At 44.3% G+C, this 20,826-nt stretch overlaps 2 protein-coding genes across 3 annotated transcripts in view; both read right to left on the bottom strand.

Annotated features, from left to right (window-relative positions):
* The window catches only part of VNN2 (vanin 2), a 61,760-nt gene extending 57,524 nt beyond the window's left edge, over positions 1-4,236 (bottom strand). Inside the window, exon 1 of the mRNA XM_038741689.1 lies at positions 4,184-4,236. The gene's annotated coding sequence lies outside the window, so the exon portion shown is untranslated. The remainder of the gene's footprint in view (positions 1-4,183) is intronic.
* A 2,559-nt stretch (positions 4,237-6,795) lies between these two features.
* SLC18B1 (solute carrier family 18 member B1) overlaps positions 6,796-20,826 on the bottom strand; it is a 47,348-nt gene continuing 33,317 nt past the window's right edge. Inside the window, exons 11-14 of one of the 2 annotated variants that reach the window (XM_038769590.1) lie at positions 10,469-10,543; positions 9,533-9,626; positions 8,873-8,925; positions 6,796-7,348 (exon numbers count right to left, since the gene is read on the bottom strand). In XM_038769590.1, the coding sequence (XP_038625518.1) occupies positions 7,279-7,348; positions 8,873-8,925; positions 9,533-9,626; positions 10,469-10,543 (292 nt within the window). In that variant the 3' untranslated portion in view covers positions 6,796-7,278. The remainder of the gene's footprint in view (positions 7,349-8,872; positions 8,926-9,532; positions 9,627-10,468; positions 10,544-20,826) is intronic. The other variant, XM_038769599.1, reaches the window with a different exon arrangement.

Genomic DNA, 20,826 nt, shown 5'->3' with positions numbered 1-20,826 from the left:
GATTCAATACCCATTCTCCCTTCTACTTAGACTGCAGGCCTCATATAATCATAATGGTATTTCACCTGTAAAATGGGGATTCAATACCCATTCTCCCTTCTACTTTAGCCTGCAGGCCTCACATAATCATAATGGTATTTCACCTATAAAATGGGGATTCAATACCCATTCTCCCTTCTACTTAGACTGCAGGCCTCATACAATCATAATGGTATTTCACTGTAAAATGGGGATTCAATACCCATTCTCCCTTCTACTTAGACTGCAGGCCTCATATAATCATAATGGTATTTCACCTGTAAAACACGGATTCAAAACCCGTTCTCCCTTCTACTTAGACTGCAGGCCTCATATAATCATAATGGTATTTGTTAAGTGTTAACTATGTACCAAGCACTATACTAAGTGCTGGGGTGGATACAAGCAAATCAGGTTGAACACAGTCCCTGTCTCACGTGGGGCTCTCAGGCTCAATCCCCACTTTACAGATGAGGGAACTAAGACAGAAAAGACTTACCTAAGGTCACGCAGCAGACACATGCCGGAGCCAGGATTAGAACCCATGACCTTCTGACTCCCAGGCTTGTGCTCTATTCACTTTGCCATGGACTGTAACCACCCTGATTATCTTATATTCACCCTGGTGCTTGACACACAGTAAGCACTGAACAAATAACATTTATTATTATTATGACTGCTGGACTCTGAACTGGAAGGAGACTGAAAGTCTATGAGCCGCTCCCTTCTCCTTGGCAAACTATCAGTCCTCTGTTTCCTGACACATTACTTGCCTGTCTCTCCTCTCTCTGTTATTGTTCCATCTCAGTTTTGTTCATTAGTTTCTTTTCAGCCTCTCCTTTAACTGTGGTGAGTGTCCCTCAAGCTTCTGTTCTGGTCTCCTTCTTCTACACTCACTTTCCTGGGGATCCCATCCGCTCACATGACTTTAAATGCCCCTTTAGGCAAAAGATTCCAAACTATCTCTCTAGTCCTTATCTCTCATCAAATTTACAATCCCACATCTCCACTTGTAATAATAATGATGGCATTTATTAAGCGCTTACTATGTGCAAAGCACTGTTCTAAGCACTTGCCTCCAGGAATTCTCCTCTAAAACATAATACCTCAAAACTCGACACGCCTAAACTGGGACTATATATTGTATATATGTATATATACATATACGTATATACCTGTATATATGTATGTATGTTTGTACATATTTATTACTCTATTTATTTATCTTACTTGTACATATCTATTCTATTTATTTTATTTTGTTAGTGTGTTCGGTTTTGTTCTCTGTCTCCCCCTTCTAGACTGTGAACCCGCTGTTGGGTAGGGACTGTCTCTATGTGTTGCCGACTTGTACTTCCCAAGTGCTTAGTACAGTGCTCTGCACACAGTAAGCGCTCAATAAATACGATTGATTGATTGATTGACTACTTATCCCTTCCAAACTTATTCCCTTTCTATCTTCCCCATCTCTGTTGGCAAAACCACTTTCCTCCATGAAGCCTCCCAGAAGCTGGCAAGCTTGGTATCATCCCTTACTCTTAATTGTCTTTCGCCTCCCACATTCCTTCTATCTCCAAATCCTGTCAGTTCTTTCTATATATATCCCTAATTTTCCCCTTTCCTTCCACCCAAACAACTCCCACATTAGTCTAAGCTTGGTCAGGTTATGTTGAGACTAGTGCATTGCTCTAGTGTGTAAGTTTGTTGTGGGCAGGGAACAGGTCTACTAACTGTTGTAAAATAATAATAATAACTGTGGCATTTGTTAAGTGCTTACTGTACACCAAGCACTGTTCTAAGTGGGGGGGGTTGATACAAACTAATCGGGTTGGATACAGTCCCTGTCCCACATGAGGCTCACAACCTTAATCTCCATTTTGCAGATGAGGGAACTGAGACCCAGAGAAGTGAAGTGACTTACCCAAGGCCACACAGTCAGACAAGTGGTGGAGTCGGCATTAAAATAATAATAATGATGGCATTTATTAAGCTCTTACTATGTGCAAAGCACTGTTCTTAGCACTGGGGAGGTTAAAAAGTGATCAGGTTGTCCCACTGGGGGCTCACAGTCTTAATCCCCATTTTACAGATGAGGTAACTGAGGCCCAGAGAAGTTAAGTGACTTGCCCAAAGTCACACAGCTGACAATTGGCAGAGCCGGGATTTGAATCCATGATCTCTGACTCCAAAGCCTGTGCTCTTTCCACTGAGCCACACTGCTTCTCATAAAACCCAGGTTCTTCTGATTCCCAGCCCCATGCTCTATCCACCAGGTCAGCAATTATGAATGTATTTGCACCCATCCTCAGCACTTATGGATAAATGTTTATTTGATTGTACATTCAATTCTGTAGATTAGGTGTAAATATCTTGATATCTTTGTGTCTATTTCCCTCGTTAGAATGTAAGCTCCTTGTGGGCAGGAAATGCATCACTTCACTGCATTGTAGTTTTCCAAGCATTTAGCATAGGGCATTACATCCAATGGGAGCTCAATGAACATTACTACTACCACTACTATTACTACTACTACTACTACTACTACTAATACTACTACTACTACTATTACTATTTCTATTTTGCTTTCTACTCTTCAGGTTGCACTCATCACTCCTTCTAAACCCAGCTTCTAACTGTACCTAACTTTCGAATCTCCCATCTCACACCACTGTCCTCTCTGGAGTACCCTCCCCAATCTGACAGACCACAGTCTTTTCCATCTTCAAAGACATTCTAAAAAAATCTCACTTCCTTCAGAAACCCTTCTCCAATTAATCTCAGGTCACAACAATGCAACAGCACTTTCAGCACACATATTTATTTAATTACTTTGCTAGTTCATCCTGACATTCACAATGCTACCTATTTGTTCTTTACCCTGTTAGCACTATTTATAAATCATTTTCCTCTGTCTATCATCTCCATTAAATGTCAAGCTCCTTGAGGGCAGGAAATGCGTGTTTTGCTTCTGATGTACTCTCCCAAGTGCTAACTGTGGCACTCTGTATTTTTATTAGGTGCTCAATAAATGCCACCGGCATGGATGATCAGGAGATTTGGATTGAGAGATAGGAGAGCTGGGTTCTGAACCTAATTTGGGTCACCAAATCTGTGACCCAATCTGTTTCTCAGCTTCCCCATGCCCATCGCTCCTTCGCTCTCATAGATGCTATGAGAAGAACACAAGGTGATATCTACACTCACTCCCTTGGTGAACTCATTCGCTCCCATGGCTTCTACTACCATCTCTACGCTGATGACACCCAATCACGGCTTCCTCCTCACTCTCAGCTTCAAGGTTCTCCATCACCTCACCCCCTCCTACCTCACCTCCCTTCTTTCCTTCTCCAGCCCAGCCCGCACCCTCCGCTCCTCTGTCACTAACCCCCTCACTGTGCCTCATTCTTGCCTGTCCCGCTGTCGACCCCCGGCCCATGTCCTCCCCCTGGCCTGGAATGCCCCCCCTCTGCACATCCTCTCTTCCTCCCTTCAAAGCCCTACTGAGAGCTCACCTCCTCCAGGAGGCTTTCCCAGACTGAGCCCCCTCCTTCCTCTCCCCCTCTTCTCCCTCCCCATCCCCCCACCCTACCTCCTTCCCCTCCCCACAGTACCTGTATATATGTTTGTACAGATTTATTACTCTATTTATTTTACTTGTACATCTTTACTATTCTATTTATTTTGTTAATATGTTTTGTTCTGTTCTCTGTCTCCCCCTTCTAGACTGTGAGCCCACTGTTGGGTAGGGACCGTCTCTATATGTTGCCAACTTGTACTTCCCAAGCGCTTAGTACAGTGCTCTGCACACAGTAAGTGCTCAATAAATACGATTGAATGAATGAATGAATATGCCAAGCACTGTAATTTCTTAGGAAAGTAAGAGCTATAATTATTAATCATCCCACTTTATACCTGCTTTGATATAAAAAGACTCATATACTTTTTGCAAGTATAGCAATTTGCCACCAAACGGGCTTTAGAGTGGGCCCCCAAACTTAGCTATGAGATCTAATTTCCATTTGGCCCATTGGGGATGTTTTTATAAACTGCTATAATGCCTGCAATTGCCATGTAGGTACCAATTATCAGCTCGTGATAATTTTAAGAACAAGCACTGGACCATTCAGTGGGGTCATAAAACAGCCCAGAAAATCCCCACACTTACCTTGGTCTGGAGAAGAGGAGTTTCTTTTAAACTGGACTAGCTTGTTCTTCCGGACAACCTTCTTCAGTCTTGCCAAGTTAAGGACTGTCACTTCTCACCTTTTCCTGCTTCTTCCAAGGAGAAAGAGGTTGCAAAATGCCCCCTAAAGCAATTACAGATGGCTCATTTCCTTTAGGTTAGAGACAAATAGCACTCAGGATCCAGTCAAGTTTCACCCTGCCTAAATGGTATTTCCATTTGTTCACATTGCTCTGCCCTGTGATCATAATTTAGTCAGAGATAAGGGATCACAACATTAGCAAACATCGTGAAAAGGTTCAGACTGAATCCAGAGAAGAGTACTTCAGTTGTAATTGCACAGCAAAGTCTCTGGATATGTTAAAAAGAAAAGGATGAGAGTCAATTACTTGAATCTGGCTTTCTGCATAATAGTTATTTAAACAGATGGTTCTGACAAACAAGACAAACCATGCAGTTCCTGTGAAAGTCACACAGAGTTCTGTTCAAATAAACCAATTGTATTTAGTGACCTCCTACTGTGTGCAGATCACTGTACTAAATGCTTAGCACTGTTCAAACTCAATTATGTCCAGGAAGCTGAATTTTTAACCTGCATTACCCTCAGGGCCTCAATCAGTTCTTCTCTACTTCAATCAGTTCTTCTCTACTAGCCAAGTGTGAAAAAGGCTCAACTGTCTGTGTTCAGATGGCTGGGGTACTGCATTTACACACATACAACCCCAAACACTCCTGCAGCTAAAGGAGGCTCGGAATCCACAGGAATTCAGCCTTCGAATTTGCTGGAGATTTTCCTGGAAATCCTGAATCTAGCCTGTATTATGCTTGTCTCCACTAAGTGCAGCATTTGAAAGCATGGACCTGTCATTCAAATCAAACCTCACCTGATATCAGAGTGTGTATGGACCACACACACTGTGGGGTGTTTATAACTGCGAAGACTGGCATAATACTGAACTATTTTCAGCGGAAATGCCACATCCTGTGACAGTCCGTCCCTTCTCCCCCTGCTCCACGTTATAACATCGTGCCCTCCCCAGGTGAGCAATAGAGTGTGGCAGGGGGTGGTGGTACAGGGAGAATCCTGCTCCTGCCACCATGGGAATTCCTCAATCCCTCATGCTGGCCAGGTGACTGTCTGGCCAGAAATGGGCTGACCAAGGTACCAGAGAGGCAGGCTGGGGGTGTTCAGTGCCAAGGGCCAATGTGCAGAAAGGAAGAGATGTTTTAGACCTTCTCCTTTGACAGGCCACTGGCTTTCTCCCCCCTCTCTCCCTCCCTCCGGGGACTGCTGGGAAGAAGGCATGCCTCTAAGCCCACCTCCGCTCAGGAATGGGACATTTTGATTGAATGATGTAAAAGAAGAGATGTAGAGAAGCAGCGTGGCTCAGTGGAAAGATCACGGGCTTTGGAGTCGGAGGTCATGGTTTAAATCCCGGCTCTGTCAATTGTCAGCTGTGTGACTTTGGACAAGTCACTTAACTTCTCTGTGCCTCAGCTCCCTCATCTGTAAAATGGGGATTAAGACTGTGAGCCCCATGTGGGACAACCTGATCACCTTGTAACCTCCCCAGGGCTTAGAACAGTGCTTTGCACATAGTAAGCGCTTAATAAATGTCGTTATTATTATTATTAAAAGTACCAATCTCCTGGGAAACAGTCTCTTTCGAAACAGTGCCACCAAAGAGGATTTCCCAGACAAACCGGCCAGAGAATGGGCCAGTTCTGGCAAGTGCTCATCCTCTACACAGTAAGCTCGTTGTGGGCAGGGAATGTGCCTGTTTATTGCTATATTGTACTCTTCCAAGCACTTAGTATAGTGCTCTGCCTACGGTAAGCACTCAATAAATACGACTGAATGAATGAATGAAGTGTCTGGACAGAAAGATGACACCCAGAATCCCAGACCACCCGGTATAAAACATAGACAAAGTGTAACAAATCTGCTCCCTTCACACTGAACCACACAGCCTCTTTAAGTTCTTCTTGAGTGCACATTCACTCCACCTTCCATAACTGGAGACAATCAATCAATCAATCAATCATATTTATTGAGCGCTTACTGTGTGCAGAGCACTGTACTAAGTGCTTGGGAAGTACAAGTTGGCAACGTATAGAGACGGTCCCTACCCAACAGTGGGCTCACAGTCTAGAAGGGGGAGACAGAGAACAAAACAAAACATATTAACAAAATAAAATAAATAGAATAGATATGTACAAGTAAAATAAATAAATAAATAGAGTAATAAATACATACAAACATATACACATATATACAGGTTCTGTGGGGAAGGGAAGGAGGTAAGGCATGGGGGATGGAGAGGGGAAGGAGGGGGAGACACACACCAGGGTGTTCAAGATGACAGGTTCCTTTCAAGGTGGGCCACATGAGATGAGGCTCAGGAAGTGACCCTGTTACTACACAACATGAAGGGGTTTGGCCTTCCTGACTAGTCCCTAGGATCTGAATTAGGAAGAGAAAAAAGCCACGATGGTGAAAAAGCCTAATGACTTTCTATCACAGCTCAGTTCTTCCCCAGGGAGACCTCTGGAATAAAACAAGATTAGCAGAACTCTGTGAGAAAGAAGTGTCTTTTGTTTTTATTCAACTGGTTATAACATTCGTTTTTTTCATTATTAAGTTAACGTCATATTATCTGAAGTATTCTGATTTGACACAACATCCCTTTCCCACCCTCACCCCCTGAAAAACTATTCCCAGAATCAGTGCATCAAAGTAGCAAGATGCCAAACCTGACCAACAATACCTTCAAACTCGGGGCTGGACATTTTGACATTCATTTCAAACAGCAACAGTGCATGCTTGACATTGTGGCATATAGATCATTTCTTCCCACATCTGTACATCCAGAGCAGGAGACAGGGCAGATTCCCAGAATTTGCAAATTTAACCAAATGCAGGAAGATCTGGAAGACACTTAGTGTTAAAGGATTCCCCGAGTACTAGGAGTGAGTCTCAATGGAGCGCGTGTTCGGGAAAGATTTCCAAAGCCGCCTGGGACAGCAGCCTCCGGATGAGATCTTCAGTGCACTATATTAATGCAGAATATTTTTGGCTACATTTCACCAGGCAAAAGATAAGCTTGCTCTTCCTCTGTGCTGGGAACCATTTGTAATCCAGATTTACTGGAATGCAAAAACAAAACATATAGGGATTAACGACACCCCAAACTGTGGCCTGAAAGTTTCTGTCACAGATTCTGGCTTAGGGTTTCACAGAGTTGTATGTGTGCTGCTAATAATAATAATAATAATAATAATAGTATTTGTTAAGTGCTTACAATGTGCCAGACATTATACTAAGAGGTGGGGTGGATACAAGCAAATCAGGTTGTACACACTCCTGCCCGACATGGGCCTCACAGTCTTAATGTCCCAGTCTTGGATGTCCCCATGACACCTCAAATTAAACATGTCCAGAACAGAACTCCTTATCTTTGCACCCAAACCCTGTCTTCTCTGTGTCTTTCCCATCACTGTAGATGACACCACTATCCTCCCTACCTCACAATCCCATAACCTTGGCGATGCCTCAACTCATGTCGCTCATCCCATCCACAGATTCAAACTGTCACCAAATCCTGTCCGCTCCACCTTCAGAACAGTGCTAAAATCCACCCTTTCCTCTCCATCCAAACTGCTACCATGTTGGTCCAAGCAGTCACCCTATCATGCCGTGACTACTGCACCTGCCTCCTCGCTGACCTCCCGGCTTTCTGTCTTTCCTCACTCCAATCCATACTTCACTCTGCTGCATGAATCATTTATCAATAAAAATGCTCAGTTCATGTCTCTCCACTCCTCAACAACCTCCAATGGTTGCCCATACACCTCCAAAACAAACAGAAACTCCTTATCTTTGGCTTTAAAGCTGCGCAGTTTGCCCCACCCTACCTCACCTCACTAACCTCCTAATACAGCCCAGACTGCACACTCTGCTCTTCCAGCCTCAGCTTACTCACTGTGCCCCAATCTTATCTACCTCACTGCCAACCCCTTTCCCACATCCTCCCCCTAGCCTGGAGCTCCCTCCCCTTCCATATATACCAGACCACCACTCTCCCCACCTTCAAAGCATTACTAAGATCACATCTTCTCCAATTAAGGAGGAGATGGTGATGGAAATGTTCCAAGATATAAAAAAGTCCCATCACCAGAAAGGCCTTCCCCATTTAAGCCCTCTTTTCCCTGGCTTGGTCGCCCTTCAATCTCACCTATGCACCTCAATCTGTGACCTATGTACATTTGGTATTCTTCCCATTTCCAGCACCACAGCACATACATACATATCTTTAATGATATGTTTTAAATGACTTATTCATATTAACGTCTGTCTTCCCCTTTAGTCCGTAAACCCGTTATGGGCAGGGAAGGTTTCTGCTAATTCTGTGTATTGTACTCTCCTAAGCACTTAGTACAGTGCTTTGCACATAGTAAGCGCTCAATAAATGGAACTGATTGATAAATCCTCATTTTACAGACAAAGTAACTGAGGCACAGGGAAGTTAAGTGATTTCCCCAAGGTCACATAGAAGACAAATGGTGGAGCTGGGATCAGAACCCAGGCTCTTCTGTCTCCCAGACCTGTGCTCTATTCACTAGGCCTCACTGCTTCCTAGAAAAAAATAATAAAGGAATATCTGGAAGTACCTTTTTCTTCTCTGGAAATGTTCCAAGATATAAAAGAGTCCCATCACCAGGCCCTTTAAGGAAAAAGTTATCAGTTACCCAGGGTTTCACAGGGTAGAAAGTCCTCAAAAATACATTCCCCACAAATGTGCATTTTTGCCACAGATGCATATAAAACTCTGTTAGAAAATAAGGGAACGTTCTTCTGACGACGTGCCTTGATCTGGATGGGACACACTGTAAGAAGAAATGTTTGTGTGCATTCGTGAGGTACAAGTCAAGACACATAATGATAACTACAACATTTGTTAAGTGCTTACTTTGTGCCAGGGACTGTACTAAGTGCTGAGGTGGATACAAGTAAAACGGGTTGGACACAACAGTCCCTGGCCCATGTAGGGCTCACAGCCTCAATCCCCATTTTACAGATGAGGTAACTGAGCCACCAAGAAGTGAAATGACTTGCCCAAGGTCACACAGCAAACAAGTGGCAGAGGTGGAATTAGAACCCATGACCTTCTGACTCCCAAGTCCGTGTTCTATCCACTACACCATGCTACATCTCCCTATGTTCACATATACTATAGTGTGAATTTTCCTTAATGTCAGGGTTCATTGGAAATGAAAATCCTGAATTATGGAAGCACAAAATCTAAATAAAAGCTATGCCTGTGTACTTACGCTTGCCAGAGCCCAGAGACCTTGGATGGCTGCTGCCCATTCAAAGCCATATTTCTCAAAGAAGAATCCACCGAGCGTTGGTCCTATAAAACCACTAGTATACGAGGAAGGAAGGGAAGGAAGAAATTACTATAGTAAAAGTCTGTTCTTCTTCCAAATTTGATTTGGCACAAATTCTCACAACTCTGAAAAGCAGATACTCCAAGACAAAGAATTCCACATTTCTTTCTGTCTCTTTCTTTCTCTCTCTCTCCCTCTTCCCCTCCTCTCAAGACCCAAGTGGATTAAGGTGCACATTTTAATTGTTTCAAAATATCCTGCTTCTTGCCAAAGGTGGTACCAAGTTCCATTAAAATTCTCCCTCCTGTCTCTCTCACAATAAGTTCAGGAGGCTTCAAAATTGAAGAAAACAATATTTTAAAATCCCCTTGTAAAAAGGAAGAGTTGCTCCGCTATTTTCTCTGTGTCACAGGTGGTAAACAAAGTCGGAGAAAATCAGCATGGGTTCATGGGGCCAAGACTCTTTGAGAACTTAGGCCCAGCCAAATAAAATAAAATAAAAGCTTTGGAACATTCTTCTCTAGGCCTTTGACATTGACTTCTGTCTGATTCATCACAGGGGGGTGGCCATTCTTCTTTTTCTTCCTTTTCTTTTTTTTACTATATACAGGTTGGTTTAATGACTTGTGTAAAAGTAACAGGACCAGTGAACTGAAGGAAAGATCAAAACTCATATCTCCCCAGGGCCAGCTTTGTAGTGCCATCAACAGCTGACACTTGTCAGATTCCCCTGCCTCAAAAAAACTGAGAATCCAAATGTCAGGGTTTGGCAGCAGTATGTTGTGAGTTTGGACTCCTGACCCAGGCCATGGCTGTGTCCTCTCAAGCTAAGAAACCAATTTTACACTGTTTAGGCACTTGACACCGCATACTTACCCAAGAGACCACATTGCACCAAAAAGCCCGGAAACAAGTCCCAGAGTGCTTAATCCTTCTTCAAACCCATTTTCACTGGAAAGACAGGAGGCATAAATGCAACCGTTAGACAAAGCTTCTTCCTAAAAATAAAATAAAAACAGCACCCTAAAACTTCACCATTCAGTGAAGAAAAAACTACACCTGATACACACTAGGAAACAGAAATGAGGAGGAACAGGCAAGAATTGATATTGACAAGTAAAAAGGGGCAAACAGTGATCCCAATCAATTGCCACAGATGTTTTGAGGTATTATCTTCAAAGAGCACAGGGCTGGGAGTGAGAGGGCTTAGGTTCTAATCGCCACTCTGCCAATTGTCTACTGTGTGATCTTGGGCAAGTCACATAATTTCTCTGCCTGTTAGCTCATCTGTAAAATGATGATTAAATCCTCCTCCGTTTAAACTGTGAGCCCCATGTGTGACAGGGACTGTGTCCAGCCTGATAAATTATATGTACCCCAGGGCTTAGAACAGTGCCTGATACATAGCATTTAACAAATTAATTGCCAGTTTCATGTTAAGTGCTGGAGTTGATACACGATAATCAGCTCAGATCCTTTCCGTCCCACATGGAGATCGTGAGCTAAGAGGGAAAGGGAACAGGTACTTTATCACGTTTTACAGATGAGGGAATCAATCGTACCTATTAAGCGCTTACTGTGTATTAAGAGCTTTTGAGGAAACAATGCAACTGAGGAACAAAGGGGCTAAGTGACTTGGAGATGACACAGTAGGCTAGTAATGGAGCTAGGACTACAACGCGGGGTTCCTTCCACTATGCCACAATGCCTCCAAGGACTGGTCAGGGAAGGACCATTGCAGGCACCTGGAGAGGAAAGGGAAAACCTAGCACAGAACTCTGCTGGCATTTTGGACCAGGTCTCCATGAGAACAATTACCCCAACTGACTGAAGTTTGCCTACTGACAGTCTGAGAGTGCTCTCATGGTTGTGTGTACAATAGGAAGAGCCAGAAATTCCCCCTTACAGTATGGCACGAAGTGTTGCATGCCAGGGGTTCAAGTTATACTTAATGCAGAACTGCTTTTACGTTTTAGTGGAAATGCTTCTAAATATAATGCCCGTTGCTAAGGATCTGATCACTACAACCTAAAGTGCTTACACTGGAGTTCAGTCAATCAGTGCTGTTAGTTGAATGCCTACTGTGTGCAGAGCACTGCTCTAAGCATTTGCAAAAGTACAATAGACCAGATGTGATACCTGCCTTCAACAAGTTTACAATCTATCAGGGGAGACAAACACTAAAACAAATTACAGATAGCAGGAAGCAGTGTAAAGATATGTGCATTTGTGCCATTGGGGGTGGAGATATGAGTTTCAAATAATAATAATAATAATAATGGTGATGGCATTTATTAAGCACTTACTATGTGCAAAGAACTGTTCTAAGTGCTGGGGAGGTTACAAGGTGATCAGGTTGTCCCATGGGGGGCTCACAGTCTTAATCCCCATTTTCCAGATGAGGTAACTGAGGTACAGAGAAGTTAAGTGACTTGCCTAAAGTCACACAGCTGGCAATTGGCGGAGCTGGGATTTGAACCCATGACCTCTGACTCCAAAGCCTGTGCTCTTTCCACTGAGCCACGCTGCAATCAATGGTGTTCATTGAGTGCCTACTATGTGCAGAGCATTGTACTAAGTGCTTAGGAAGAGTATAATACAAGCAGGTAAACATAATCCCTGCCCACAAGGAACTTTCGATCTAGAAGGCAGCTTACAGAGTTTAGACAATGCAAAAGTGGCAGTGGAGTGAGGGATATAAGATGAATCAGGGAAGGATTCCTGGAGAAGATGTGATTTGAAAATAGGTAAAGCAGTCGGATATGAAGGGGAAGAGACATCCAAGCAGAAGGGACAGCTGGAGCAAAATGTTGGCTAGGGGGGATAGGAGAACAAGGCACAGTAAATTGAATTGAGGAACCAAGTTTGTGAAGTGATGTGTAGGGAGAGCAAAGCGATAAGTAGGAGGGAAAGCACTGATGGGAGTTTTAAAGCCACCTGTCAGGAGTCTCTTTTTGATGTAGATAGGAATGAATAACCACTGTAGTTTTTTGAGGGGTGAGGAAATATATCCAGGAGGGCATTTTAGAAAAATAAAATGGACGGCAGTTATTGAAGTATGGACTGCCTCAAGTGACACTGGAGGCAGGAGGTAGCGAGGAGGCTGATGCGGTAGTCGAGCCGTGATATCACAAATATCTGAACTGGCACGGTGGCAGTTTAGAGGAAGGAACTAATTCTAGAAATGTTGTGGAGGGAGGACCTGTGGGATTTTGTGATAGACTGAAGATGGAGACAGAAAGAGAGCTAATAGTAGGAGATAATGCCACATTTACAGGACTTCGAGACATGGGGAGGTGGTGGTGTTGAAAACTGTGATGGAAATAGGTCTGGCTTCCGTCCCCTACATTCCATGGAAACTGCCCTCTCAAAGGTCACCAATGACCTCCTGCTTGCCAAATCCAATGGCTCATACTCCATCCTAATCCTCCTCAACCTCTCAGCTGCCTTCGACACTGTGGACCACCCCCTTCTCCTCAACACGCTATCTGACCTTGTCTTCACAGACTCTGTCCTCTCCTGGTTCTCCTCTTTTTTCTCCGTCGTTCATTCTCAGTCTCTTTTGCAGGCTCCTCCTCCCCCTCCCATCCCCTTACTGTGAGGGTTCCCCAAGGTTCAGTGCTTGGTCCCCTTCTGTTCTCGATCTATAGGCACTCCCTTGGTGACCTCATTCGCACCCACGGCTTCAACTATCATCTCTACGCTGATGACACCCAGATCTACATCTCTGCCCCTGCTCTCTCCCCCTCTCTCCAGGCTCGCATCTCCTCCTGCCTTCAGGACATCTCCATCTGGATGTCTGCCCGCCACCTAAAACTCAACATGTCCAAGACTGAACCCTTTGTCTTCCTTCCCAAACCCTGCCCTCTCCCTGACTTTCCCATCTCTGTTGACGGCACTACCATCCTTCCCATCTCATAAGCCCGCAACCTTGGTGTCATCCTCGACTCCGCTCTCTCGTTCACCCCTCACATCCAAACCGTCACCAAAACCTGCCGGTCTCAGCTCCGCAACATTGCCAAGATCCTCCCTTTCCTCTCCATCCATACCGCTACCCTGCTCGTTCAAGCTCTCATCCTATCCCGTCTGGACTACTGCATCAGCCTTCTCTCTGATCTCCCATCCTCGTGTCTCTCCCCAATTCAATCCATACTTCATGCTGCTGCCCGGATTGTCTTTGTCCAGAAATGCTCTGGACATGTTACTCCCCTCCTCAAAAATCTCCAGTGGCTACCAATCAATCTGCGCATCAGGCAGAAACTCCTCACCCTGGGCTTCAAGGCTGTCCATCACCTCGCTCCCTCTTACCTCACCTCCCTTCTCTCCTTCTCCAGCCCAGCCCGTACCCTCCGCTCCTCCGCCGCTAATCTCCTCACCGTACCTCGTTCTCGCCTGTCCCGCCATCGACCCCCGGCCCACGTCATCCCCCGGGCCTGGAAAGCCCTCCCTCTGCCCATCCGCCAAGCTAGCTCTCTTCCTCCCTTCAAGGCCCTGCTGAGAGCTCACCTCCTCCAGGAGGCCTTCCCAGACTGAGCCCCCTCCTTCCTCTCCCCCTCGTCCCCCTCTCCATCCCCCTCATCTTACCCCCTTCCCTTCCCCACGGCACCTGTATATATGTATATATGTTTGTACATATTTATGACTCTATTTATTTATTTTGCTTGTACATATCTATTCTATTTATTTTATTTTGTTAGTATGTTTGGTTTTGTTCTCTGTCTCCCCCTTTTAGACTGTGAGCCCACTGTTGGGTAGGGACTGTCTCTATATGTTGCCAACTTGTACTTCCCAAGCGCTTAGTACAGTGCTCTGCACAAAGTGCTCAATAAATATGATTGATTGATTGATTGATTGAAAAATTAGATGGAGGAAAGGATTCGAGAGAGAAGATGGGGAATTCTGTTTTAGACATGTTGAGCTTGAGGTGCTAGTGGGGCATTCATTCATTCATTCAATCATATTTATTGAGTGCTTATTGTGTGCAGAGCACTGTACCAAGCACTTGGGAAGTACAAGTTGGCAACATATAGAGACGGTCCCTACCCAACAGCGGGCTCACACTCTAGAAGGGGGAGACAGACAACAAAATAAAACATGTGGATGGGTGTCAAGTCATCAAAATAAATAAAAATAAAGCTAGATGCACATCATTAACAAAATAAATAGAATAATAAATATGTACAAGTAAAATAAATAGAGTAATAAATCTGTACAAACATATATACAGGTGCTGTGGGGAGGGGAAGGAGATAGGGCAGGGGGGATGGAGTGGAGGAGAGGAAAAAGGGGGCTCAGTCTGGGAAGGCGTCCTGGAGGAAGTGAGCTCTCAGTAGGGCTTTGAAGGGAGGAAGAGAGCTAGCTTGGCAGATGTGCGGAGGGAGGGTATTCCAGGCCAGGGGGAGGACGTGGGCCGGGGGTTAACAGCAGGACAGGTGAGAACGAGGCACAGTAAGGAGGTTAGCAGCAGAGGAGTGGAGTGTGTGGGCTGGGCTGTAGAAGGAGAGAAGGGAGGTGAGGTAGGAGGGGGCGAGGTGATGGAGAGCTTTGAAGCCGAGGGTGAGGAGTTTTTGCTTGATGTGCAGGTTGACTGGCAGCCACTGGAGATTTTTGAGGGGGGGAGTAACATGCCCAGAGCGTTTCTGCACAAAGATGATCCAGGCAGCAGCATGAAGTGAAGCAGCGGGGCATCCTGCTAGAGATGTACTGGAGGCATGAGCAGATGAAAATTTGTGGATAAAAAGAGAGGTCAACAGTCTTTCATTGCAACTGGTCCCAGATGTAAGAAAGGTCACCATTTTGCATGAAGGGGAATGTTGTTAATGCTCTCAGGTGCCATGACTTGAATTTAAGAGTCCTAAGCTCCTCTCTGGTGCTGTCAGACTGGGAACATAGTATTTTGTAACCAAGCACTGAGGCCTGGAGCAGGGAGGACACTGATGTCTCTCCTTAACCAACTACTGTTTTGGGTTAATAGTAGTAGTGGTAGTAGTAATGGCATGTATTATAATAATAACAATAATAATTGTGTTTGTTAAGCACTTACTATGTGTCAAGCAATGTTCTAAGAGCTGGAGTAGATACAAACTAATCATGTTGGACACAGTCCTTGTCCCACATAGGGCTCACAGTCAATCTCCATTTTGCAGATGAGGTGATTGAGTCCCAGTGAAGTCAAGTGACTTGCCAAAGGCCACACAGCAGACAAGTACCAGAACTGAGATTAGAACTCAGGTCCTTCTGACTACCAACCATGTCCCTTCGCCATATGGCTAGGCTGCAGCATTTTCAGTTTCTAGAGCACCGTACTAAGTGCTGGGAGAGAATATACAGATGGGAATTAGACATGGTGGGGGGTGGGCTCACACTCTAACAATATAAGGGACTGGAGATAGACAAATCAGGAATGAAGAAACAATAAAACACAACACAAATGTACAAAATAAACACAAAATTGGTAGGGAGAAGAGCAGGATTTCAGGCTCCCTGGAGCTCACAGGTCGGGGGACATCCACAACCACTGCAACCACTTCAGTCACTACAGACTTTCAGGGGTTTTGGGGAGGCCTCATGCTGAGGGTGTTTTTCTCTTTCCCACCAGGGTAGTAGAAGGCAGGGTGGGATGGAAGCTCTTCGGTGGTACAGAGGAGAACCTGAGATGGTTCCCGGGGATGCGTGGATGACAAAGTTGTTGCAATGATGCTGAGAGCATGTGGCAGCAGCTTTTGTCCCTGGTCTGGGACAGGAACAAAACGGAAGCAAGAGCTTCTGTGGTAGGAGTGAAGGTGTAATGTAAGATTGAATTGGCTTGCTCAATTTTTAAATTTGGTCTGTTGCTATTTATTCTCACAAACTATGAGCTCCTTTTAGGACAGTTCAACAAGCAAAGTGTCTTTAAGGGCAGCAATTCTGCTATTTGGTGACCTCCTCCAAGAAAATCCAGTTTAAGCCACATTATTTTATTGTCCTGTTCCACCTCCAAGCTGATTATGAACAGCTTTTTTATGGTATTTGTTAAACACATATTATGTGGCAGGCACTGGGGTAGGTAGATTCAAGCTAATCAGGTTGGACACAGTCCATGTCCCACATGGGGCTCACAGTCTTAATCCCCATTTCACAGATGAGGTAACTGAGGCCCAAAGAAGTTCAGCTCTTAGTACAGTGCCTGGTACGAAGTGAGTGCGTCACAAATACCATCATCAATATTATTAAGTGACTTGCCCAAGGTCATACAGCAGTAGACAAGTGGCAGAGCCGGGATAAGAACCTAAGTCCTCCTAACTCTCAGACCCGTGCTCTAATAATAATAATAATAATAATGATAATAATGGTATTTGTTAAGCATTTACTATGTTCCAGACACTGTACTAAGTGCTGGGTGGATACATGCAAATTAAGTTGGACACAGTCCCTGTCCGACATGGGACTCACACTCTTAATCCCCATTTTACAGATAAGGTAACTGAGGTAACTTGTCCAAGTTCACACAGCAGATAAGTGGCAGAGCCGGGATTAGAACCCAGGTCCACCTAACTTCCAGGCCCATGCTCTATCCATTAGGCCATGCTGCTTCTCAGTTAGGTTTGAAAAGGGTTTCAAGGGGGTAGGCGTTGCAGAGTAAGAACATTGCTGCTTTGGTTATTATTACTCTTAATTACTCTAATATTGTTACTCTATAATATCATATATTATTATTATTATTACTCTATCTTACTTGTACATATTCTATTTATTTTATTTTGTTAGTATGTTTTGTTCTGTTCTCTGTCTCCCCCTTCTAGACTGTGAGCCCACTGTTGGGTGGGGACCCTCTCTATATGTTGCCAACTTGGACTTCCCAAGCGCTTAGTACAGTGCTCTGCACACAGTAAGCGCTCAATAAATACGATTGAATGAATGAATATGTTTGTACATATTACTCTACTTGTATATATTCTATTTATTTTATTTTGTTAGTATGCTTGGTTTTGTTCTCTGTCTCCCCCTTCTAGACTGTGAGCCCACTGTTGGGTAGGGACCGTCTCTATATGGTGCCAACTTGGACTTCCCAAGCGCTTAGTCCAGTGCTCTGCACACAGTAAGTGCTCAATAAATATGACTGAATGAATGAATGAATATGTTTGTACATATTACTCTACTTGTATATATTCTATTTATTTTATTTTGTTAGCATGTTTTGTTTTGTTCTCTGTCTCCCCCTTCGAGACTGTGAGCCCACTGTTGGGTAGGGACCGTCTCTATATGTTGCCAACTTGGACTTCCCAAGCGCTTAGTACAGTGCTCTGCACACAGTAAGGGCTCAATAAATACGACTGAATGAATGAATGAATATATGTTTGTACATATTACTCTACTTGTATATATTCTATTTATTTTATTTTGTTAGTATGTTTGGTTTTGTTCTCTGTCTCCCCCTTCGAGACTGTGAGCCCACTATTGGGTAGGGACCGTCTCCATATGGTGCCAACTTGGACTTCCCAAGCGCTTAGTACAGTGCTCTGCACACAGTAAGCGCTCAATAAATATGACTGACTGAATGAATGAATATATGTTTGTACATATTACTCTACTTGTATATATTCTATTTATTTTATTTTGTTAGTATGTTTGGTTTTGTTCTCTGTCTCCCCCTTCTAGACTGTGAGCCCACTGTTGGGTAGGGACCGTCTCTATATGGTGCCAACTTGGACTTCCCAAGCGCTTAGTACAGTGCTCTGCACACAGTAAGGGCTCAATAAATACGACTGAATGAATGAATGAATATATGTTTGTACATATTACTCTACTTGTATATATTCTATTTATTTTATTTTGTTACTATGCTTGGTTTTGTTCTCTGTCTCCCCCTTCTAGACTGTGAGCCCACTGTTGGGTAGGGACCGTCTCTATATGTTGCCAACTTGGACTTCCCAAGCGCTTAGTACAGTGCTCTGCACACAATAAGTGCTCAATAAATACCATTGAATGAATGAATGAATATATGTTTGTACATATTACTCTACTTTACTTGTATATATTCTATTTATTTTATTTTCTTAGTATGTTTGGTTTTGTTGTCTGTCTCCCCCTTCTAGACTGTGAGCCCACTGTTGGGTAGGGACCGTCTCTATATGGTGCCAACTTGGACTTCCCAAGCGCTTAGTACAGTGCTCTGCACACAGTAAGCGCTCAATAAATACGATTGAATGAATGAATGAATATATGTTTGTACATATTACTCTACTTGTATATATTCTATTTATTTATTTTGTTAGTATGTTTGGTTTTGTTCTCTGTCTCCCCCTTCTAGACTGTGAGCCCACTGTTGGGTAGGGACCGTCTCTATATGGTGCCAACTTGGACTTCCCAAGAGCTTAGTCCAGTGCTCTGCACACAGTAAGCGCTCAATAAATACGATTGAATGAAAAGAGGTAGGGTTGGGATTTCCCAAGATGTCATCCAGGGCAGGCAGTCCTCTCTCTCCCTCACCCAAGGAGCCGTAAGCTGCTTCCGCCAGGGTTTATGACTCTTTCTCCCGAGGGCAGATGGATCCAAGCCACCCTCCGCAATTTATAATCCTTGGAATCACTCAAGGGTTGGGAGCCAGGATTGGCTGCCGGGTTCTGTGGCTTATGGAGTTAGCTGGAGGAGGGAGAGCCAGGTGGGAACTTAGCGGTGCCCTGTACTCCTTCAACTCCTTTTAATGTGGATTTTAATAAAGCTCCAACTAATGTAAACTGTAAAGTAATAATAATAATAATAATGGCATTTGTTAGGTGCTTACAATGAGCCTTCCCCACTGCCTTACCTCCTTCCCCACCCCACAGCACCTGTACATATGTATATGTTTGTACACATTTGCTACTCTATTTTATTTGTACATATTTATTCCATTTACTTTATTTTGTTAATGCGTTTTGTTTTGTTGTCTGTCTCCCCCTTCTAGACTGTGAGCCCGCTGTTGGGTAGGGACCGTCTCTATGTGTTGCCAACTTGTACTTCCCAAGCACTCAGTACAGTGCTCTGCACACAGTAAGCGCTCAATACATACGATTGAATGAATGAATGAATGTGCCAGGCACTATACTAAGCGCTGGAGTGGATATAAACAAATCAGGTTGGACACAGTCCCCGTCCCATGTGGGGCTCATAGTCTCCATCCCCATTTTACAGATGAGGTACCTGAGGCACAGAGAAGTAAAGTGCCTTGCTCAAGGTTGCACAGCAGACAAGCGGCAGAGCCAGAATTAGAACCCATGACCTTCCGACTCCTAGGCCTGTGCTCTATCCACTATGCCATGCTGCTTCTCAGTAGCATGAACTGACATAAATTACTGTCTCCCCCCTACCCCATCACCCCCTCCACATGAATACACAGATCCACCGGGAAGGGCAGAGACCCTAACTCCCGAGTTATGGGGAAACCGGGTCTCTAGCCCCCACCTTTGTCAGCAACAGAGACTGAGTCAGTCCATCAGTAAGTCAACCGCATTTAGAGAGAGCTTACCATGTGAAGAGCAGTGTACTAAGTGCTTGGGAGAGTATAATATAATAGCACCCAGGCTCCGGCCTGAACCACTGGGCCACCCCAAAGAGGATGCAGAACGATTGTTATCCCTGTTTATTCCAGGCTGGACACACACACGTGGACAACTAAGGTTTGGGAAGCAGCGTGGCTCAGTGGAAAGAGCACGGGCTTTGGAGTCAGAGGTCAGGGGTTCAAATCCCGGCTCTGCCACTTGTCATCTGTGTGACTTTGGGCAAGTCACTTAACTTCTCTGTGCCTCAGTTCCCTCACCTGTAAAATGGGGATTAAGACTGTGAGCCCCCCCGTGGGACAACCCGATCACCTTGTAACCTCCCCAGCGCTTTGAACAGTGTTTTGCACATAGTAAGCGCTTAATAAATGCCATCATTATTATTATTATTAAGGTTTCCCCAGGTTCAGAGGAGAACGCTGTAATATGGTTTCCAGATAGTGCCCCTCTCCCCTCCATTCTGCCCCCCCAGCATTTTTGAATATGCAGTTGCTTCCCTTACCTAAAATACATTTTAATGTGTGACACCCCACTAACCTGCAAACATATTGAGGGCAGGGATGTCTACCAACTGTGATAAACTTTCTCGAAAGCTTTGTACAGTGCTCTCCATATACTAAGTGCTCAATAAATACCACTGACTGGAAGCTTCTGAGGACTAGAGCTGGGAGGTACCCAAAGACAGCCCCTCCAAGGAGTTTAAACCTACATATTCAT

Source organism: Tachyglossus aculeatus, chromosome 2, assembly GCF_015852505.1.
Source record: "Tachyglossus aculeatus isolate mTacAcu1 chromosome 2, mTacAcu1.pri, whole genome shotgun sequence".
Classification (NCBI taxonomy): Eukaryota; Metazoa; Chordata; class Mammalia; order Monotremata; family Tachyglossidae; genus Tachyglossus; species Tachyglossus aculeatus.
The sequence above is the reverse complement of the archived record's forward strand: the minus strand, read 5'-3'. Positions and strand labels throughout refer to the sequence as shown.